We start from the raw sequence: 14677 nt of genomic DNA on the forward strand, positions 1-14677 counted from the left end.
AAATGGTAATTTTTTTAAGTATATTTTATATATAAAAGATATGACTTAAATTTTAAAATTTAAAATATTTTAATACATTTTTAAAACATTTAAAATAATTTTTACTTTAAAAAGAGCAGAACAAAACTTGGTGGCAATGCCTAACTTGGGCAATGGCCAATTGGAGAAGAGGGAACATGGTGTACAAATTAAATGGCAAGTAGCAACGTAGCTATAGGCATGTGAAGAAGTCTCAAATTGCAGAGTACATGGTTTTTGAATAATGTTGAAGAGAGTTTTTCCTTTCGTGTGAAAAGCAGGTGCACCAAACGGTACGTGAATAATTGTGCTACAATTATAACAGCGCTATTTTCATTAAATGCTGGAAGCAGTTAGCAGTTGAGAATCCATTAATGCAAGCTGTGGGGTATTCACTTATAAAATCCTCTTCATGCTTAAAGGATACTTCACTACTCTCATCCCCAACGAGGATTGGAGAACAAACATTGAAGAGTGTGTGTGTAAGTGATCGAAGAAAAATGGTACGAGTTGACAAAAGAGTTGCAGCAGTGTTGCTGTTGCTGTGTGTTAATGCTTTTGTGGCCAATGTTGTGGTTGCAAGGAATGTGGCGAGTGTGAATGAGGAGAAGAACTTCGGATTTGGAAAGGGAGGTGGTTTTGGAGGAGGGTTTGGTGGTGGTGAAGGAGCTGGTGGTGGTTTTGGGGGTGGCTTTGGAGGTGGTGCAGGCGGCGGGGCTGGAGGTGGAGGAGGCTTTGGTGGTGGTGCAGGTGGCGGTGGGGGACATGGACTTGGAGGAGGTGTTGGTGGTGGGTTTGGCAAAGGAGGAGGGATTGGCGGTGGAATAGGTAAGGGTGGAGGATTTGGTGGAGGCGGTGGTGCTGGTGGTGGTGCTGGCGGTGGTGGAGGGCTTGGTGGAGGACATGGCATTGGTGGCGGTGCCGGTGGTGGATTTGGGAAGGGTGGAGGTCTTGGTGGCGGACATGGTGGTGGTGCTGGCGGTGGTGGAGGGCTTGGTGGAGGACATGGCATTGGTGGTGGTGCCGGTGGAGGGTTTGGTGGTGGACACGGTGGTGGACTTGGTGGTGGACACGGTGGAGGACTTGGTGGTGGACATGGTGGTGGACTTGGTGGAGGACATGGCATTGGTGGTGGAATAGGGAAGGGTGGAGGACTTGGTGGTGGTGGCGGCTTTGGAAAAGGTGGTGGTCTTGGTGGAGGACATGGGTTCGGTGGCGGTGCCGGTGGCGGATTTGGAAAGGGTGGAGGTCTTGGTGGTGGACACGGTGGTGGATTTGGTGGTGGTGCCGGTGGTGGTTTCGGAAAAGGTGGAGGACTTGGCGGTGGTGTTGGTGGAGGACATGGAATTGGTGGTGGTGCCGGTGGTGGGTTTGGAAAGGGTGGTGGACTTGGAGGTGGAATTGGCAAAGGGGGAGGATTAGGTGGCGGTGCTGGTGGCGGCTTTGGAAAAGGTGATGGTTTAGGTGGTGGTGTTGGTGGTGGATTTGGAAAGGGTGGTGGCCTTGGAGGAGGAATTGGCAAAGGTGGTGGTTTTGGTGGCGGTGTTGGAGGAGGCTCAGGTGGCGGCATTGGTGGAGGATTTGGTAAAGGTGGAGGTTTCGGTGGTGGTATTGGAGGGGGATCTGGTGGTGGCTTCGGAGGAGGTGGAGGTGGAGGTGGAGGTGGAGGTGTAGGTGGAGGATTTGGTGGAGGAGCAGGAGGCTTATATCATCATATATACTATTTTAATTAATTTGTTGCACTTGCAATATAATTCTGAATTGGTTTTTGTCAAAAGTTTATGCATGAGAAAAATATTTACGCTCTAATAATATTGTTATAATATTCATTGATGTACTTCTCCTTGCCGATATTAAAGTTTAATGAAAGAATAGACATTTTCTTCCCTTTTATGTATCTTACGTTGCCAATATATGAGTTAATGTTTCTGTCGTCTCCAATTTCAATCACAAACATAAGCAACAAAGTTACAATTCTTGAATGTAATACCTAGGAACATAAATTTGAGTGTAATAAACTAATAATACAGCACTTGATATAATCCCAAAACCAAGGAGTAGGATCAAAATGATAAAAAAAAAATTTAAAATTATTTCGTAAAATAAATGAACCGTGAAATTAATTGATATATGATGGTTTCCCCTGTGCTGATAATTAAAAAGATAAACAGAAAAACGGCTCGTCACTGTCGAATATGTGGGTATGAAAGATCATTTTCTAATAAGTAGTACGTAGGATTTACTTGGCAAAAATTGAATGAGTACGCGCTTTCAAAAGTTTGTGTATGACGTTTTATTCTTCACGGCACAATATTTTATCTTTTCAACAATAATAATAAGGAAGAAAAATTTATTATTTGCGTAACCAGCTAACAGATCTTGTGAATTGTCCTTTTCAGTTGCATTCTAATCTTTATGTTATAAAATTCTTTTTTGTTCTTAAAACTTAAAAGTGAAGAGGAAATAGACAAAGATGATCTGCTTCTTCTTCATGTTCATGGCTAATTTGGTTGTCACAAGAAGTGACTAACAAAAGTTATTATTTTTAATTAATATGTAGTTAATATTGTAAATTTTAAAGTTAAATTTTAAATTTAAATAATATAAAAACAAAATAGTAATTAATATTTGATAAAAGTAGTTGGTTTCTTAACATTTTTTTATATTCATCAATAAGGTTTGGACTAAATATGGGATCTACTAATTATAAGATCCACAAAAATATTTTATCAATATAATGGTAAAAATCAATTAAAAATAGTTGAAATTTACAATTCTTTTCCATCCTTATTCTCATTGTGTTTCTTCCTTTCGAGGCGAAAGGAAATATATATGTAATGAGAATATACACCTGTGATATATATAGTTAATCAAAAATTTCTAGATAATTAATAAATATTATTAATTTGGATCAATATTTGATTAGTAATAATTTATACTTATATTTATAAATTTTTTGTTAATCAGACATTTATAAGAGTTTATATATATAAATATATAATTTATATTTATATTTATTAAAATTTATACATATAAAATAATAATATTTATTTATTAAAATAATTTGATATTATCACTAAATACTAGTCAAAATTATTAAAAACTGCCAGCCCTCAACATCATTTAAGTCTCATATGATTACTTAAACGAAGAATCGTGCCTTTCAGTGGAATATTCAGAGTTAATTTTTCTAGAGAAATGTCTGTCAAACAACTCCTTAATAAATAATTCACATGGAATGTGAGAAATCACAGTGAAAGGAAAAACAAGAGAAAAAAAAATATTAAAGAAAGGACAAACAAAACAAAATAAAAAAAGAAATTCACAAGGGGTATGTGAGTTTTCAATTTTTATATATGGTAACATATATAATATGGTGACCCATGTCATGAAATAATAATTAATAATTCAATGCACTGTCATGTAATGAATATTACTGAACTAGTGTTTGAATTGAAGTGAACAATCAGACAACTGATGCAAACATTGAAACTTGACCAAAAAACAGACAAAACATTGTGGAAAGTACTCTCTTGCAGCTTTGGATTCTTGCTTGACAAGTGAAAATCATGAAAGGGGACACATTTTAATTTTCTTTTCTTCTCATGCCAAATTGATAATTACCATTTTAGCGCACTCACTTGTTTCTTTGTCTTGGTGGGGGGCTCCATTTTATGCCTTTTCTATTATTGAAAAGCTACTTTTTTATATTTTTACCCCTTCTTTTTTCATTTACCTTCAACTTGTTCTTTTTCATGTTCTACAATCTTTCTATCTGTCTATGTTTCTGACAAAGAAGGTTTTCTTCCCTTCAACTCTAGGTTAGTAAATCATACTCTTTTTTCTTTTTCACCATTTTTCGTTGCAATATTCAATTCATAGTTTATATATATGGTTGTGTATATTAAAAGCTTATAAATTCTTTGCTTCTTGGTTTGTTTTGTTGATTTGTAATGTGAGAGAGTGAATTTTTGGCCAAATTCTTTCATGGGGTCACTTCATGTAAAGTGTGAGGAATTCTCAGTTGTTGAAAAAGGAAAACTATGATTCTTAAAGCTGAAACCTTGTCATGTACTCCAAAGCAAGTGCACGAAAAGTGATGGTAAAAGCTGATATATCGTTGGACTCAGAAACAGAAATGCACATGTTTTCTTGTTATGTCGTTTTCAGTTTTTCACATGAATGTTTGATGTATGTATATATGTCAGGGACACACAAAAGCATAGGTTATATATACAAGGTATAAACAGAGATACACTTTTGAAGTGTGTTGATTCTTGATTGTGTTCTATGGTTATTTATGCTTCAGGAAAGGGCCAAGTCATCAAGTTCAATGTTGTGGAAGAATGAGAGTTATTAGGAATTGGATTGTAAGTAAGAAGAGAAAGTTTCTTGGGATTGAGGAGAGATTGGAGAAGATGATCAATTGCATGCGTTCTGGGGAACAGGTTGCTGTTGATGAGATTGGTGGTTATTCATCAGAGTCACTTGCAACAAGGGACTATTCAGCTACAGCGAGTGGCTATTCATCTAGGCCTGGTGCTGCTGAATTTGATCCAAAGTTGGATAATAGCAACATTGAAGAAGCAGAGTCCACACTTCGTGAAAGTGGTTACTTGAACTATGAGGTTTCATTAGTCTGTTTTTTAAATTTTATTGGTTGCGCATATTGAGTGTGTTATAGGAACATGCAAGTATTTCGGCTCCGTGGCTATTTCCATGAAGACATCTTCATGCGAAGATGGTATTGCAAACCGATAAATAGTTCAGTCAAACATATCAAACCATTTAACGGTTTGCATTGTCATATTCATATGAAGACGTCTTTATGGAAGTAGCCACCTATTTTATGAATTTCTTCCATAGAATTTGAGTGGAACATATATCTGCAAAGCAGACTGTAAAAGGGTACCACTAGAAACCTTTATCTGCTTTTATTTCCTTTTTCTTTTTTATCCCTTTCTGCTTCCATCTAAGGCTGTTGCAGTATGTTATTATTTTTTCCCCCTTTTGATGACGAAAAAGGTGTTGTCCCAATATTTGTCATTTGATTTTATTGATTGAGATGTCTCCTCATTATAAGATGAAACTAAATGAGTAAATGACCCTTTTGTCATAGGAAGCTAGAGCTTTACTAGGAAGGCTTGAATATCAGAAGGGTAATTTTGAAGCTGCACTTCATGTATTTGAAGGAATAGACATTGCTGCTGTTGCTCCAAAGATGAAAATTTCTATATCTAGAAGATGTGAACGGAATATGAATAGACGCCGTTCGTTGAGTGATGCAGCGCCTCCTATGTCCATTCATGCTGTTAGTCTACTTCTTGAAGCTGTTTTGCTCAAGGCAAAGTCATTGCAGATTCTTGGAAGGTTTCAAGGTGCCTCTTTATTCTTGGATTCATTTATGTTTAGTTAATGAGAAAATCAACAAATTCATATTATATTGCTAGTTACATATTATGTTGAATTTCTCATCATTGATTCAAATTTCGCACTTTGCTTTCTGGAATGCAACCTGAACTACCAAGTAAATTTCGGCTAAGTTGCAGTTCTGATTTCATTTGTGAATTTATGAATTTTGCAGAAGCTGCTAGATCATGCAAGACTATTTTGGACACCGTTGAATCTGCATTACCTGAAGGATGGCCTGAGAACTTTGATTTAGACAGAAAGTTACAAGAGACTATAAGAAATGCTGTAGAACTACTTCCAGAGCTATGGAACCTTGCCGGCTCTCATCAACATGTCATATCATCATTTAGGAGGGCCTTGCTTTATCCATGGAATCTTGACATTGAAACAACTTCAAGAATTCAAAAGGAATTTGCTATGTTTCTTCTGTATAGCGGCTGTGAAGCGAGTCCTCCTTCGCTTCGCTCTCAATTGGACGGTTCCTTTGTCCCAAGAAACAATATAGAAGAAGCTGTTCTCTTGCTTCTTATTCTGCTGAGAAATTCTGCTATAGGAAGCATTGAATGGGACCCTTCAGTAGTTGATCATCTTTCTTTTGCTCTAACTGTTTCCGGGGAGTTCAAGACACTGGCTCAACAGGTTGAGGAATTGCTTCCGGAAACCATGGAGAGGAAAGAAAGACATTATATTCTAGCACTTTGTTACTTTGGTGAAGGTGAGCACATGATTGCTTTGGATCTTTTGAGGAACTCTTTGAATGATAGAGAGAACTCGGAGTGCGAACAGGAACTGCTTCTAGCTTCAAAAATTTGTGCAGATAACATGGTTTGTGTTGAGGATGGAATCAAATATTCTTGCAAAGCAATTTCTCAGTTGGATGGAAAGTGCATGCAAGTGGTGGCAATTGCATATTGCTTACTAGGTGTTCTGCTCTCATCGAAATCAAGGTTGATAGCTTCTGATTCAGAGAAAGTTTTAATGCAATCCGAAGCACTGAGGGCTCTGAAAACGGCAGAGAGAACGATGAGTGAGAGTGATCCTTACATAGTCCTTCATCTTTGTCTAGAATACGCCGAGCAGCGGAACTTGAGCATTGCTTTTTGTCATGCAAAGGAACTGGTTAAGCTTGAGGGTGGATCTAGTGTTGCTGCATATGTATTACTTGCAAGGATTTTATCAGCTCAAAAGAATTTTGTGGATGCAGAGTTGGTTATTGATGCTGCCATAGATCAAAGTGGGAAATGGGATCAAGGAGAGTTGTTGAGAACCAAAGCGAAACTCCGGATTGCACAGGGAAGATTAAGGAGTGCAGTGGAGACATATACTTTCCTCCTTGCTGTGCTTCAAGTCCAAAACAAAAGTTTGGGCACTGCAAATAAGGTTATGAAGGTATACAACATTGAAAGATTAATTACTTTTATTCCTTAATTGTTCAAATTATTTAAAGTAAGCTTGGCCTTAATTCTCATCTTTAAGAAGAGGCACAAAGAACAATCATTAGGAATTCTCATATTTGGTTTCAGTCATTACCAAAGTATAAGATTATTTTTTATGGGTATTTTTGTAAGTAAATATTTCCCTTTTTATATATCATTTTTAGTGCTCACTTCCAAGTTTTGTTTTGCTTTTTTTTTAACCAGTTTTTCATAGTATTTTCCTCCTTTATTTGAAACATAGTTTTGAATCTTCAGTTTCACTCTAGCATTTGAGATATGGAGAAATTTTATGGCATCTCTTATTCTGTGTTGTACAGAGTAAGAGAAACCGCAACAGAAATCTGGAGATGGAAATATGGCATGATTTGGCCAACTTGTACATTGCTTTATCACAGTGGCGAGATGCTGAAGTTTGTCTTGCAAAGTCTAAGGCTATTAATCCTTATTCTGCTTCTAGATGGCACTCCACAGGTAGTAAATTCATGCTTTCCTTCTATTCTATAGTTCTATGGTTCTTTATATGGGTTTAGTTTTCTTCTGGTCTTTTATCTTTGAAAATCTTTAATCTTGGTTCCTGAAAAATTTTGATGTAGATTATAGGGTGCAAGTTTTCCTTAAGCCATTTTAAATTAAAATTTTTCACACTACTTTATTCAAAATATATTAATTATATTATTCATGGATCATACCGACTTTTATGTAAGTGTGTCTAAAGATAAGATATTAGACTTGTGTCTATACAATAAATCTTGAAGAATGGATATTGTCACTTTTATTTTGATAATCTCACTTTTTTTTTTACAAATTTATGTATGCATATAATACAAAAAAATTATGTGTAAAGTGAAGTTATAAAATATGGGAGCAAAATTATCCTTTTCTTAAATCTTGATGCTCCAAAACTCACAAGTTGGGTGTTACAAAACAGGTTTACTTTTCAAGGCCAGAGATCAGCAGCAAGAAGCATTGAATGCATTTAGGAAAGCACTAGACATCGAACCAAACCATGTGCCAAGTTTGATATCAACAGCATGTGTTCTGAGACAGCTTGGTGGCCAATCATCTTCAATTGTGAGAAGCCTTCTGAATGATGCACTAAGGCTTGACAGAACAAACCCAAATGCTTGGTACAATCTTGGACTGCTCTACAAACATGATTTGGGCACATCTGCATTGGAAGCTGCTGAGTGCTTTGAGGCTGCTGCTCATCTTGAAGAAACTTCTCCCATTGAACCCTTTAGATAGCCAACTTCACCACAATTTTTTATTTCATTTTATTTATTTATTTATTTATTTTGTTGTCGTTGAAGATGTGTGATAAGTTATAGGTCTACTTGTAAAGCTTTGCTTTTTGAAGAATGATATATGTAGCTAGTAAATTTGTCTAAAGATATACCCAACACCAAAGTAACAAAAGTTGCATTCTTTTTAGGCTCGATATTTAATAACTTCGAGCGGGTTTAAAAGATACCAACATTAATATTTTTTTTTTTTTACCGTGTTGATATTATGTTAGTCGTGTTTGTTAATACGGTATATTATTTATTACCTCGTTTTTAAGTCTTGTTTCATAGATGTAGTGGGAAAAGGAGAGGGAAAGGAATAGAGGACTTTTACCCTTACTTGGTAATGATGCTGATATGATCCGAGATCTTGCGATATCTGCTGCTTTTCTATAATTAATCTATCCATAAGTGTTGAATTATTCGACTACCAAATTTTCATTGCGATTCTAAATAATAGCAAAGTAAGAAAAACTCAAAAAAATAGACCATTTTTATTCAGTTAGATGTAAAAGTTGAAAATAAGTATTAAAAAAACTATTGAACAATAAATATCTACGAAACTTTTCTTAATTAAGAGATGTTATTCTTATTTAAAAGTTTGAGATTGATTCGATGTTATTTAATGATTAATCAATCTCAATTAAATTATTTTATTTGCTAAAATTTCTCCCGTGCATGGGATCGGATTCAGTATACTAATGGTTAATTAAATAGAAGAATGACACCAAAAAAATAAATATCCAGAAATACTTTTCTCTGTCAAACAGAACAACCTAAAGAAAGCCATGGCATTAGAGACTAATTAAATGTTCAAGATTCTGTTGATAACAACTGATAAGATAGAAAGCTACAACAGATAGAGTGATAAGGTTCAACTACAAGCACTGTCCAGTGGCTTGAAACTGATTATGCATCCAAATGCAGCACTAATATTTGTGCATGCAGCAATTGCATGATATTATATATACACCCATCACAAACTGGCTCTAGTTCTTTAGCGCGTGTTTTCTTTTCGGCGAACATACCTTGTTCTGTCATTGTATCTTGGCCTATCCTGATGCCTTTGTGGTTGTGGCTCCACCCTTCTCTGTCTTTCAGGTGACCTCTGAACTATCTCTCCATTCACAAATAATTCACCTGCACCAACTCAATTTTAATACAATAATTAACCTATGGATATCATTATTATGAGAAAGCGGAGAACCTTGATAGCAGAAATCAATAAGATGAACAAATGTTGAGAAATTTTCACAGTTGCAGAGCCTTGATGTGGATTTTAGTACCACTGATATCCCAAACAGATTTTTTTTTAAAAAAAAAAAGGGGGACAGCATTTGCGTATAAATCAAGGACACTGCAAAATTCGAAATTAGTGCAAACACAGAAGATATACAAGGATCAAGACGTCTTGCTGGAACTATGAACTTAAGAAACTATACAGAATTCAATATTTTATTATTATATTGACATTCAACCGTAATTGCAACCAAACAAAAACGAGATATCAAGTTTTGCTGTGTATCAACTCCAATATAATTCTGCAACTACATAAAATTTGTGAAGCAGAACGAGAGGAGAGAATTTTTATGTTAGTCCATTAGCATTCAAAGCTAGACATTACAGAGTGTTATTAGCTTTGCCAAGATGGACTGCTCGCGGCTGCCATTTAGCAAGAGTAATTTGATGATCATTACCTTTATGAGACATTTTAAGTACAAGAGAATACAAGGGATACTCTATGTTAATTAGCATTTTTAAAAATTTGGCATTACTGGCCTAGAAGATCACATAAGGACATTTCCCCAAATGTGTGTTGTGTTAGGGGAGACTCAAACAGTCTCACATTGCTTTTACACTGCCCTATGGCATTTCTTCGTGCAATTATGTGTTCGACACTTTTGGAGAATCTTGGGTGTGTCCCACATCACTAGATCACTTTCTTTTGATGAGGTTTCAAGTTTTGGGAGAAAGAAACAGGTAAAGTCATTGTGGTAATGTGTAATATATGCCACTATATGGAGTATATGGCTAGAACACAATCAACACACCTCCAGTGATAGATCCTCAGGAAAAGTTATTGTTAGGGATAGAATTAGGCATTTAGCATCTATGCGGTGTATAAAGCATATGGACTTTTCAGAGGACTTTCCTCTTTAGACATGATTAGAGATTGGAAAGCTATGTTCCATTGAGGTCTATGGTATTTGTTTGTCTTTTTTCATTTGGTTTTAAGAGGATATATCTTTTCCTTCACTCCTTTGTAATGTTTCAGCTGTACACTAATGAAAGTCTTTCTTTTGTTATAAAAGAATAAAAACATTAATGCAAAGCAGAAAAGGAGGAGAGATAATTTCTATTAGTCCATTAGCATTCAAAGCTAGACATTACTCACAAGAGTTATTACCTTTGCCAAGACAGACTGCTTATGCATACAGCCTGTCTACATTATTGGTGTGTTTTTTTCTTTGCATGTCTCACTCCTAGTTTCTAGCAAGAATTCTATCAATCACTATCTTTTACATGACATTTCAAGTAGAAACTATAAATACATGGGTTCAACGTTAATCCACTTGGACTGCTGGCCTAAAGAGAGAGAGAAGGAGAGGGGGGCATATCAAGTTATTCTATATGTATCAACTCCAATAATTCTGCAAATCCATAAATTAGGAAAACAGAAGGAGGAGAGATATTTTATGTTAGTCCATTAGCATTCAAAGCTAGACATTACCCAGAGAGCTATTAGCTTTGCCAAGATGGACTGCAGACACAACCATTTTTATTCAAGATATTTCAAGTCGAAAAGATAAAATACATGCAATATGCAACATTAATCTACTTGTAATTTCAAACACGTTAGCACCACTGGCATAGGAGAGAGATCAAGTTATTGTATATAAACTCCAACAGTTCCGCAATTCCATAAACTAGAAAACACAAAAGGAGCAATATTTTTTGTTAGTCCATTAGCATTCAAAAGCTAGACATTGCCCAGAGTGCTATTAGCTTTGCCAAGATGGACTGCTGATATAATCATTTTGTTAATGGAATGCGCTTATATGAGTCTCTCCACACAAGAACACTATAACTACCTTTAGGTAAAGACATTTCAAGTATAAACAATAAAAATCTGTAAGTGGTCTCTCTGTTAGGAATTTACATGCTAGATAACATTGAGATTGTAAGAATGATTTGAAAAATGTAGGGAGAAAGCTGAGAGGGGAAAACATTGTCTCCTATCCGGTTAGATTGCTGGATTCACATCAGAGAGGTGGGTTGGAGAAGACAGGAAATAAGAAACAGAGAATTGCATGATTCATTCATAAGTGAATCCTGATTGACAACACAGAACAGTATCATATTGAAATAAGAAAAGGAATACCACTATAGGACTAGAGAAGAGCCAATTATATTACTAAGTGTATCAACTCCAATGATTATGCAATTCCATAAAGTAGCGGAACAACAAAACAGGAAGAGTGAGTTTTCTCTCAGTCCATTAGCATTCAAAACTAGACATAAATCGGAGAGAGTTACTAGTTTTGCCAAGATGGACTGCCAATGAAGGGAAACATGTAGAAGAAAGGGGTGTTACACAAACTGCATTTAAATGTAAGAATACCAGCTTCCGCACAGGTCTGGAGAAGAAAAGGAATGCTAGCACTACAAGTCAGTAGAAGAGCCAAGTATTAAGTATCAACTCCAACAATTTCACAACTGCATAACTTAATGGAACAACAAAACAGGAGGGAAATTGTCATGTCGGACCATGAAGCATTCAAAGCTAGACATTAATAGAGTTATTAACTTTCCCAAGATGGACATTAATAGGACATTTGGCCTTTGATTAGTGGTCCTTGGAAAGATATTAATTAGTGTGCCTGGTCATTCGAGTAATCGTCTACTCACAAAGAGAGGAAGGCAGAGGAAATACAACTTTATTTGGAATCAGCTCAAACCATGGTTTGAGACTAAAAATAGCATGAAAATGTAATGAGACACGATTTTACTAAACTTGCTGAAATGAATTTGAAAATCAATTTGCAACCATCAAGTCATGGTTTGAGGCATGTAAACTGAGAATCACACATGTGAGTATACAAGTGTTTTTGGATTTATAATTCAGCGCAGACATAACCCATCTCCATAAGGTAAACAGTCTTTGATAAGTTATGAAGAGGCATAATAAAGACTATACAAAGCCTGATAGTAAAAATATGTTTCATCTCCACTGATCTGCATCTCCAGAGTATATAAAGTGCAGAATAGTAAAGAGAGACATTTGATGCAAGTCCATATATATTTATATAATAAGCTTGATAAGTTATAAGACAATCTAGCTTCTTTGAAATGGACTGGCATATTTAAGAAAAATAAATAAATGAAAGCAAAATGAAAACACCCAATAACTCCAAAGGGAAAAAAGCATTATGCATCTATGAAACACTCAACCATATCATAAAGACTACACAAAATCTGATTTCAGAAATCTGTTTCAGCTCCACTGATCTGCATCTCCACAAAGCATACAAAAGCACAGAATAGTAAAGAGAGACATTTGGTTTAAGTCCATACAAAATGAGCTAAATATTATATCAAGGCAAATCTAGCTTCTTTTAAATGGACTTGTATCATTCAGAAAAATTAATATCGGAAACATGAAAACACCAAGGCTAAAGCCAGATTTTCAAATGAAAATGCACAAAATCGTATATTATGCATTGCAGCATAATATAAAAATGAATGAAACATATATTTGTTATAAGTACACATCAGTTATCACACACTATATTACTCCATGAGAAGGAACCCAATTTCATAATCAAATAAGAGAGCTTTGGATTAGATTGGATGCTCACCACCATAGTCCTTATGTTCAGGATCAACATACGAATCTGGGAGGACGAACAGAACTCCATTCACCCCTAAGCATAGAAATGAAAACATTGAGCATAATGAAAGTTAACACTATAAGAAAAATCAGTATAACTCAGCCACTCAAATGCTTGCAGTAACAAACTATAAACCTTCTAGCTTATTAGATGTCTCCTCGTCAATCTCGCACCCAAATCCAAAGTACCTCTCACATGAGACGTTGTAAATCTTCTTCTTCGCTTCCTCTTCGCTGAAAATCAAACCAAAAATATAACGTCCGTGAATCACATAAAATGTTACCATTATAAACCAAACAAGTTATGAAACCGAAACAGACACCGTCATTCCAAAAGAAATTAAAAAAAAATCACAAGGGCAAACATTGTTCTCCCGACACCCAACAATAAAAGCGTAACAGAAGTTCCCATTTTCATGGCCAAAAGTCACAACAATATACCACTAAATCCGACACAGCAATGACTCTAAAGAACTTCAGAAATCCCCAAATAAAAAAAGTAAAGAAAAATATTTTTGTTGTTCACCTGCCAAGGACTTTGGCGAGGGTTTGGACATAGCAATCGATCATCTGCTGCTTGGTGGCACCTTCGCCACCTGGCTTGTCCATGACGATAAGCCAGTGCTGGTAGTCGCATCCCGGGAACAGAGGCGCCATCTCGGTGGGAGGGCGGTCGCTGAACGACGACGACGACGACCCAGAGTTCAGGGGAGAGTAAGCCGAGTCTCCACCTCCGCCGGCGCGGTTCACTCGGCACCGGATCCCGCCGAATCTGGCGGCGGGAAAGAGAGCCGGGAATAGGGGGCGAGCGGTATGAGGAGAAATGAGGGAGCGGCGCGGAAGAAGAGAGGCAGGTCTGGGAACGGCGGCGGCGGCGGCGGTGGTGGAGAGGAGGCGCATGACGAAGAGGCGTGAGGCAAGAGCCCTTGCCATTTTGGATGAGAGTGAGAGAGTGAGAGAGTGAGGAGTGGGGAGACGGGTTTTAAAGATTAGGGTTTTGGCCTTTTGGGCTCGTTTGGACTTTCGATTTCACGTTTTATGCAAAATCCTTGGCCCTTATTCCAAAATTCAAACCTATTTTATCCTATAACATCCCTTGAAAAGAGGGTTTCTCCAATAGTGGATTTTCAACGTGGCTTGCTCCCGGTTAATTTCTATTTCTCCCATCCTATCCTATCCTATAACATACGAAAATACATAGATAAATACATACATGGATGGATTATTATAATGCAATCTTCCCATACATACATATGATACATTGTTTATTTCATTGAAACGGCTATGCCTCTTTACATTCATGACACCATACCTCATGTACTAACTATGTCATCCTAATCATCATGTTATTTTTGTCCTTATTCACTTTTAATCTTTTGAAGAGATACATGCCTCGAGAAGTGAATCCCCCTGGCCTCCTCACGCCATTCTAGATGTGATGATTTCCAAACTGAAGAACATGCTCCCAAGACTTATATGTGTCGTTTAATGAGTCAATAAAAGGGCACTTCACAATCCCGGTACCTCCATGGCTCCATCCTATCCTATGCTCATTGTTATAAGAATATTAATCCACTTTTTTTCGTCTCTCATTAAGTTGGTCATCTCAGGCCGTCTTTCTTATTCCATCTCTATTA

The 14677-nt window shown here is 36.6% G+C and overlaps 2 protein-coding genes and 1 pseudogene across 3 annotated transcripts; 2 read left to right on the plus strand and 1 right to left on the minus strand.

Moving 5' to 3' along the window:
* The first annotated feature begins 464 nt into the window (after positions 1-464).
* LOC107466240 (glycine-rich cell wall structural protein) lies at positions 465-1751 on the plus strand. Its single transcript, XM_052254332.1, has one exon. It carries the CDS (start codon positions 519-521, stop codon positions 1749-1751), a length of 1233 nt encoding a protein of 410 aa, XP_052110292.1. The 5' UTR covers positions 465-518.
* A 1973-nt stretch (positions 1752-3724) lies between these two features.
* LOC107466254 (protein NPGR2) lies at positions 3725-8255 on the plus strand. Of its 2 annotated transcripts, none has more exons than XM_016085240.3 (6): positions 3725-3839; positions 4328-4646; positions 5138-5396; positions 5603-6819; positions 7184-7337; positions 7795-8255. In XM_016085240.3, the coding sequence occupies exons 2-6, from the start codon at positions 4365-4367 to the stop codon at positions 8109-8111; spliced, it is 2229 nt and encodes a 742-aa protein (XP_015940726.1). In that variant the 5' UTR covers positions 3725-3839; positions 4328-4364; the 3' UTR covers positions 8112-8255. The 2 variants fall into 2 exon arrangements, with proteins under 2 accessions (XP_015940726.1, XP_020986254.1); XM_021130595.2 differs by lacking the exon at positions 3725-3839 and adding an exon at positions 3983-4120.
* Positions 8256-9068: 813 nt separating this feature from the next.
* Positions 9069-14052, minus strand: LOC107466249 (multiple organellar RNA editing factor 5, chloroplastic/mitochondrial-like; annotated as a pseudogene).
* Between the last annotated feature and the right edge of the window lie 625 nt (positions 14053-14677).

The sequence above is a fragment of the Arachis duranensis genome, chromosome 9 (assembly GCF_000817695.3).
Source record: "Arachis duranensis cultivar V14167 chromosome 9, aradu.V14167.gnm2.J7QH, whole genome shotgun sequence".
Classification (NCBI taxonomy): domain Eukaryota; kingdom Viridiplantae; phylum Streptophyta; class Magnoliopsida; order Fabales; family Fabaceae; genus Arachis; species Arachis duranensis.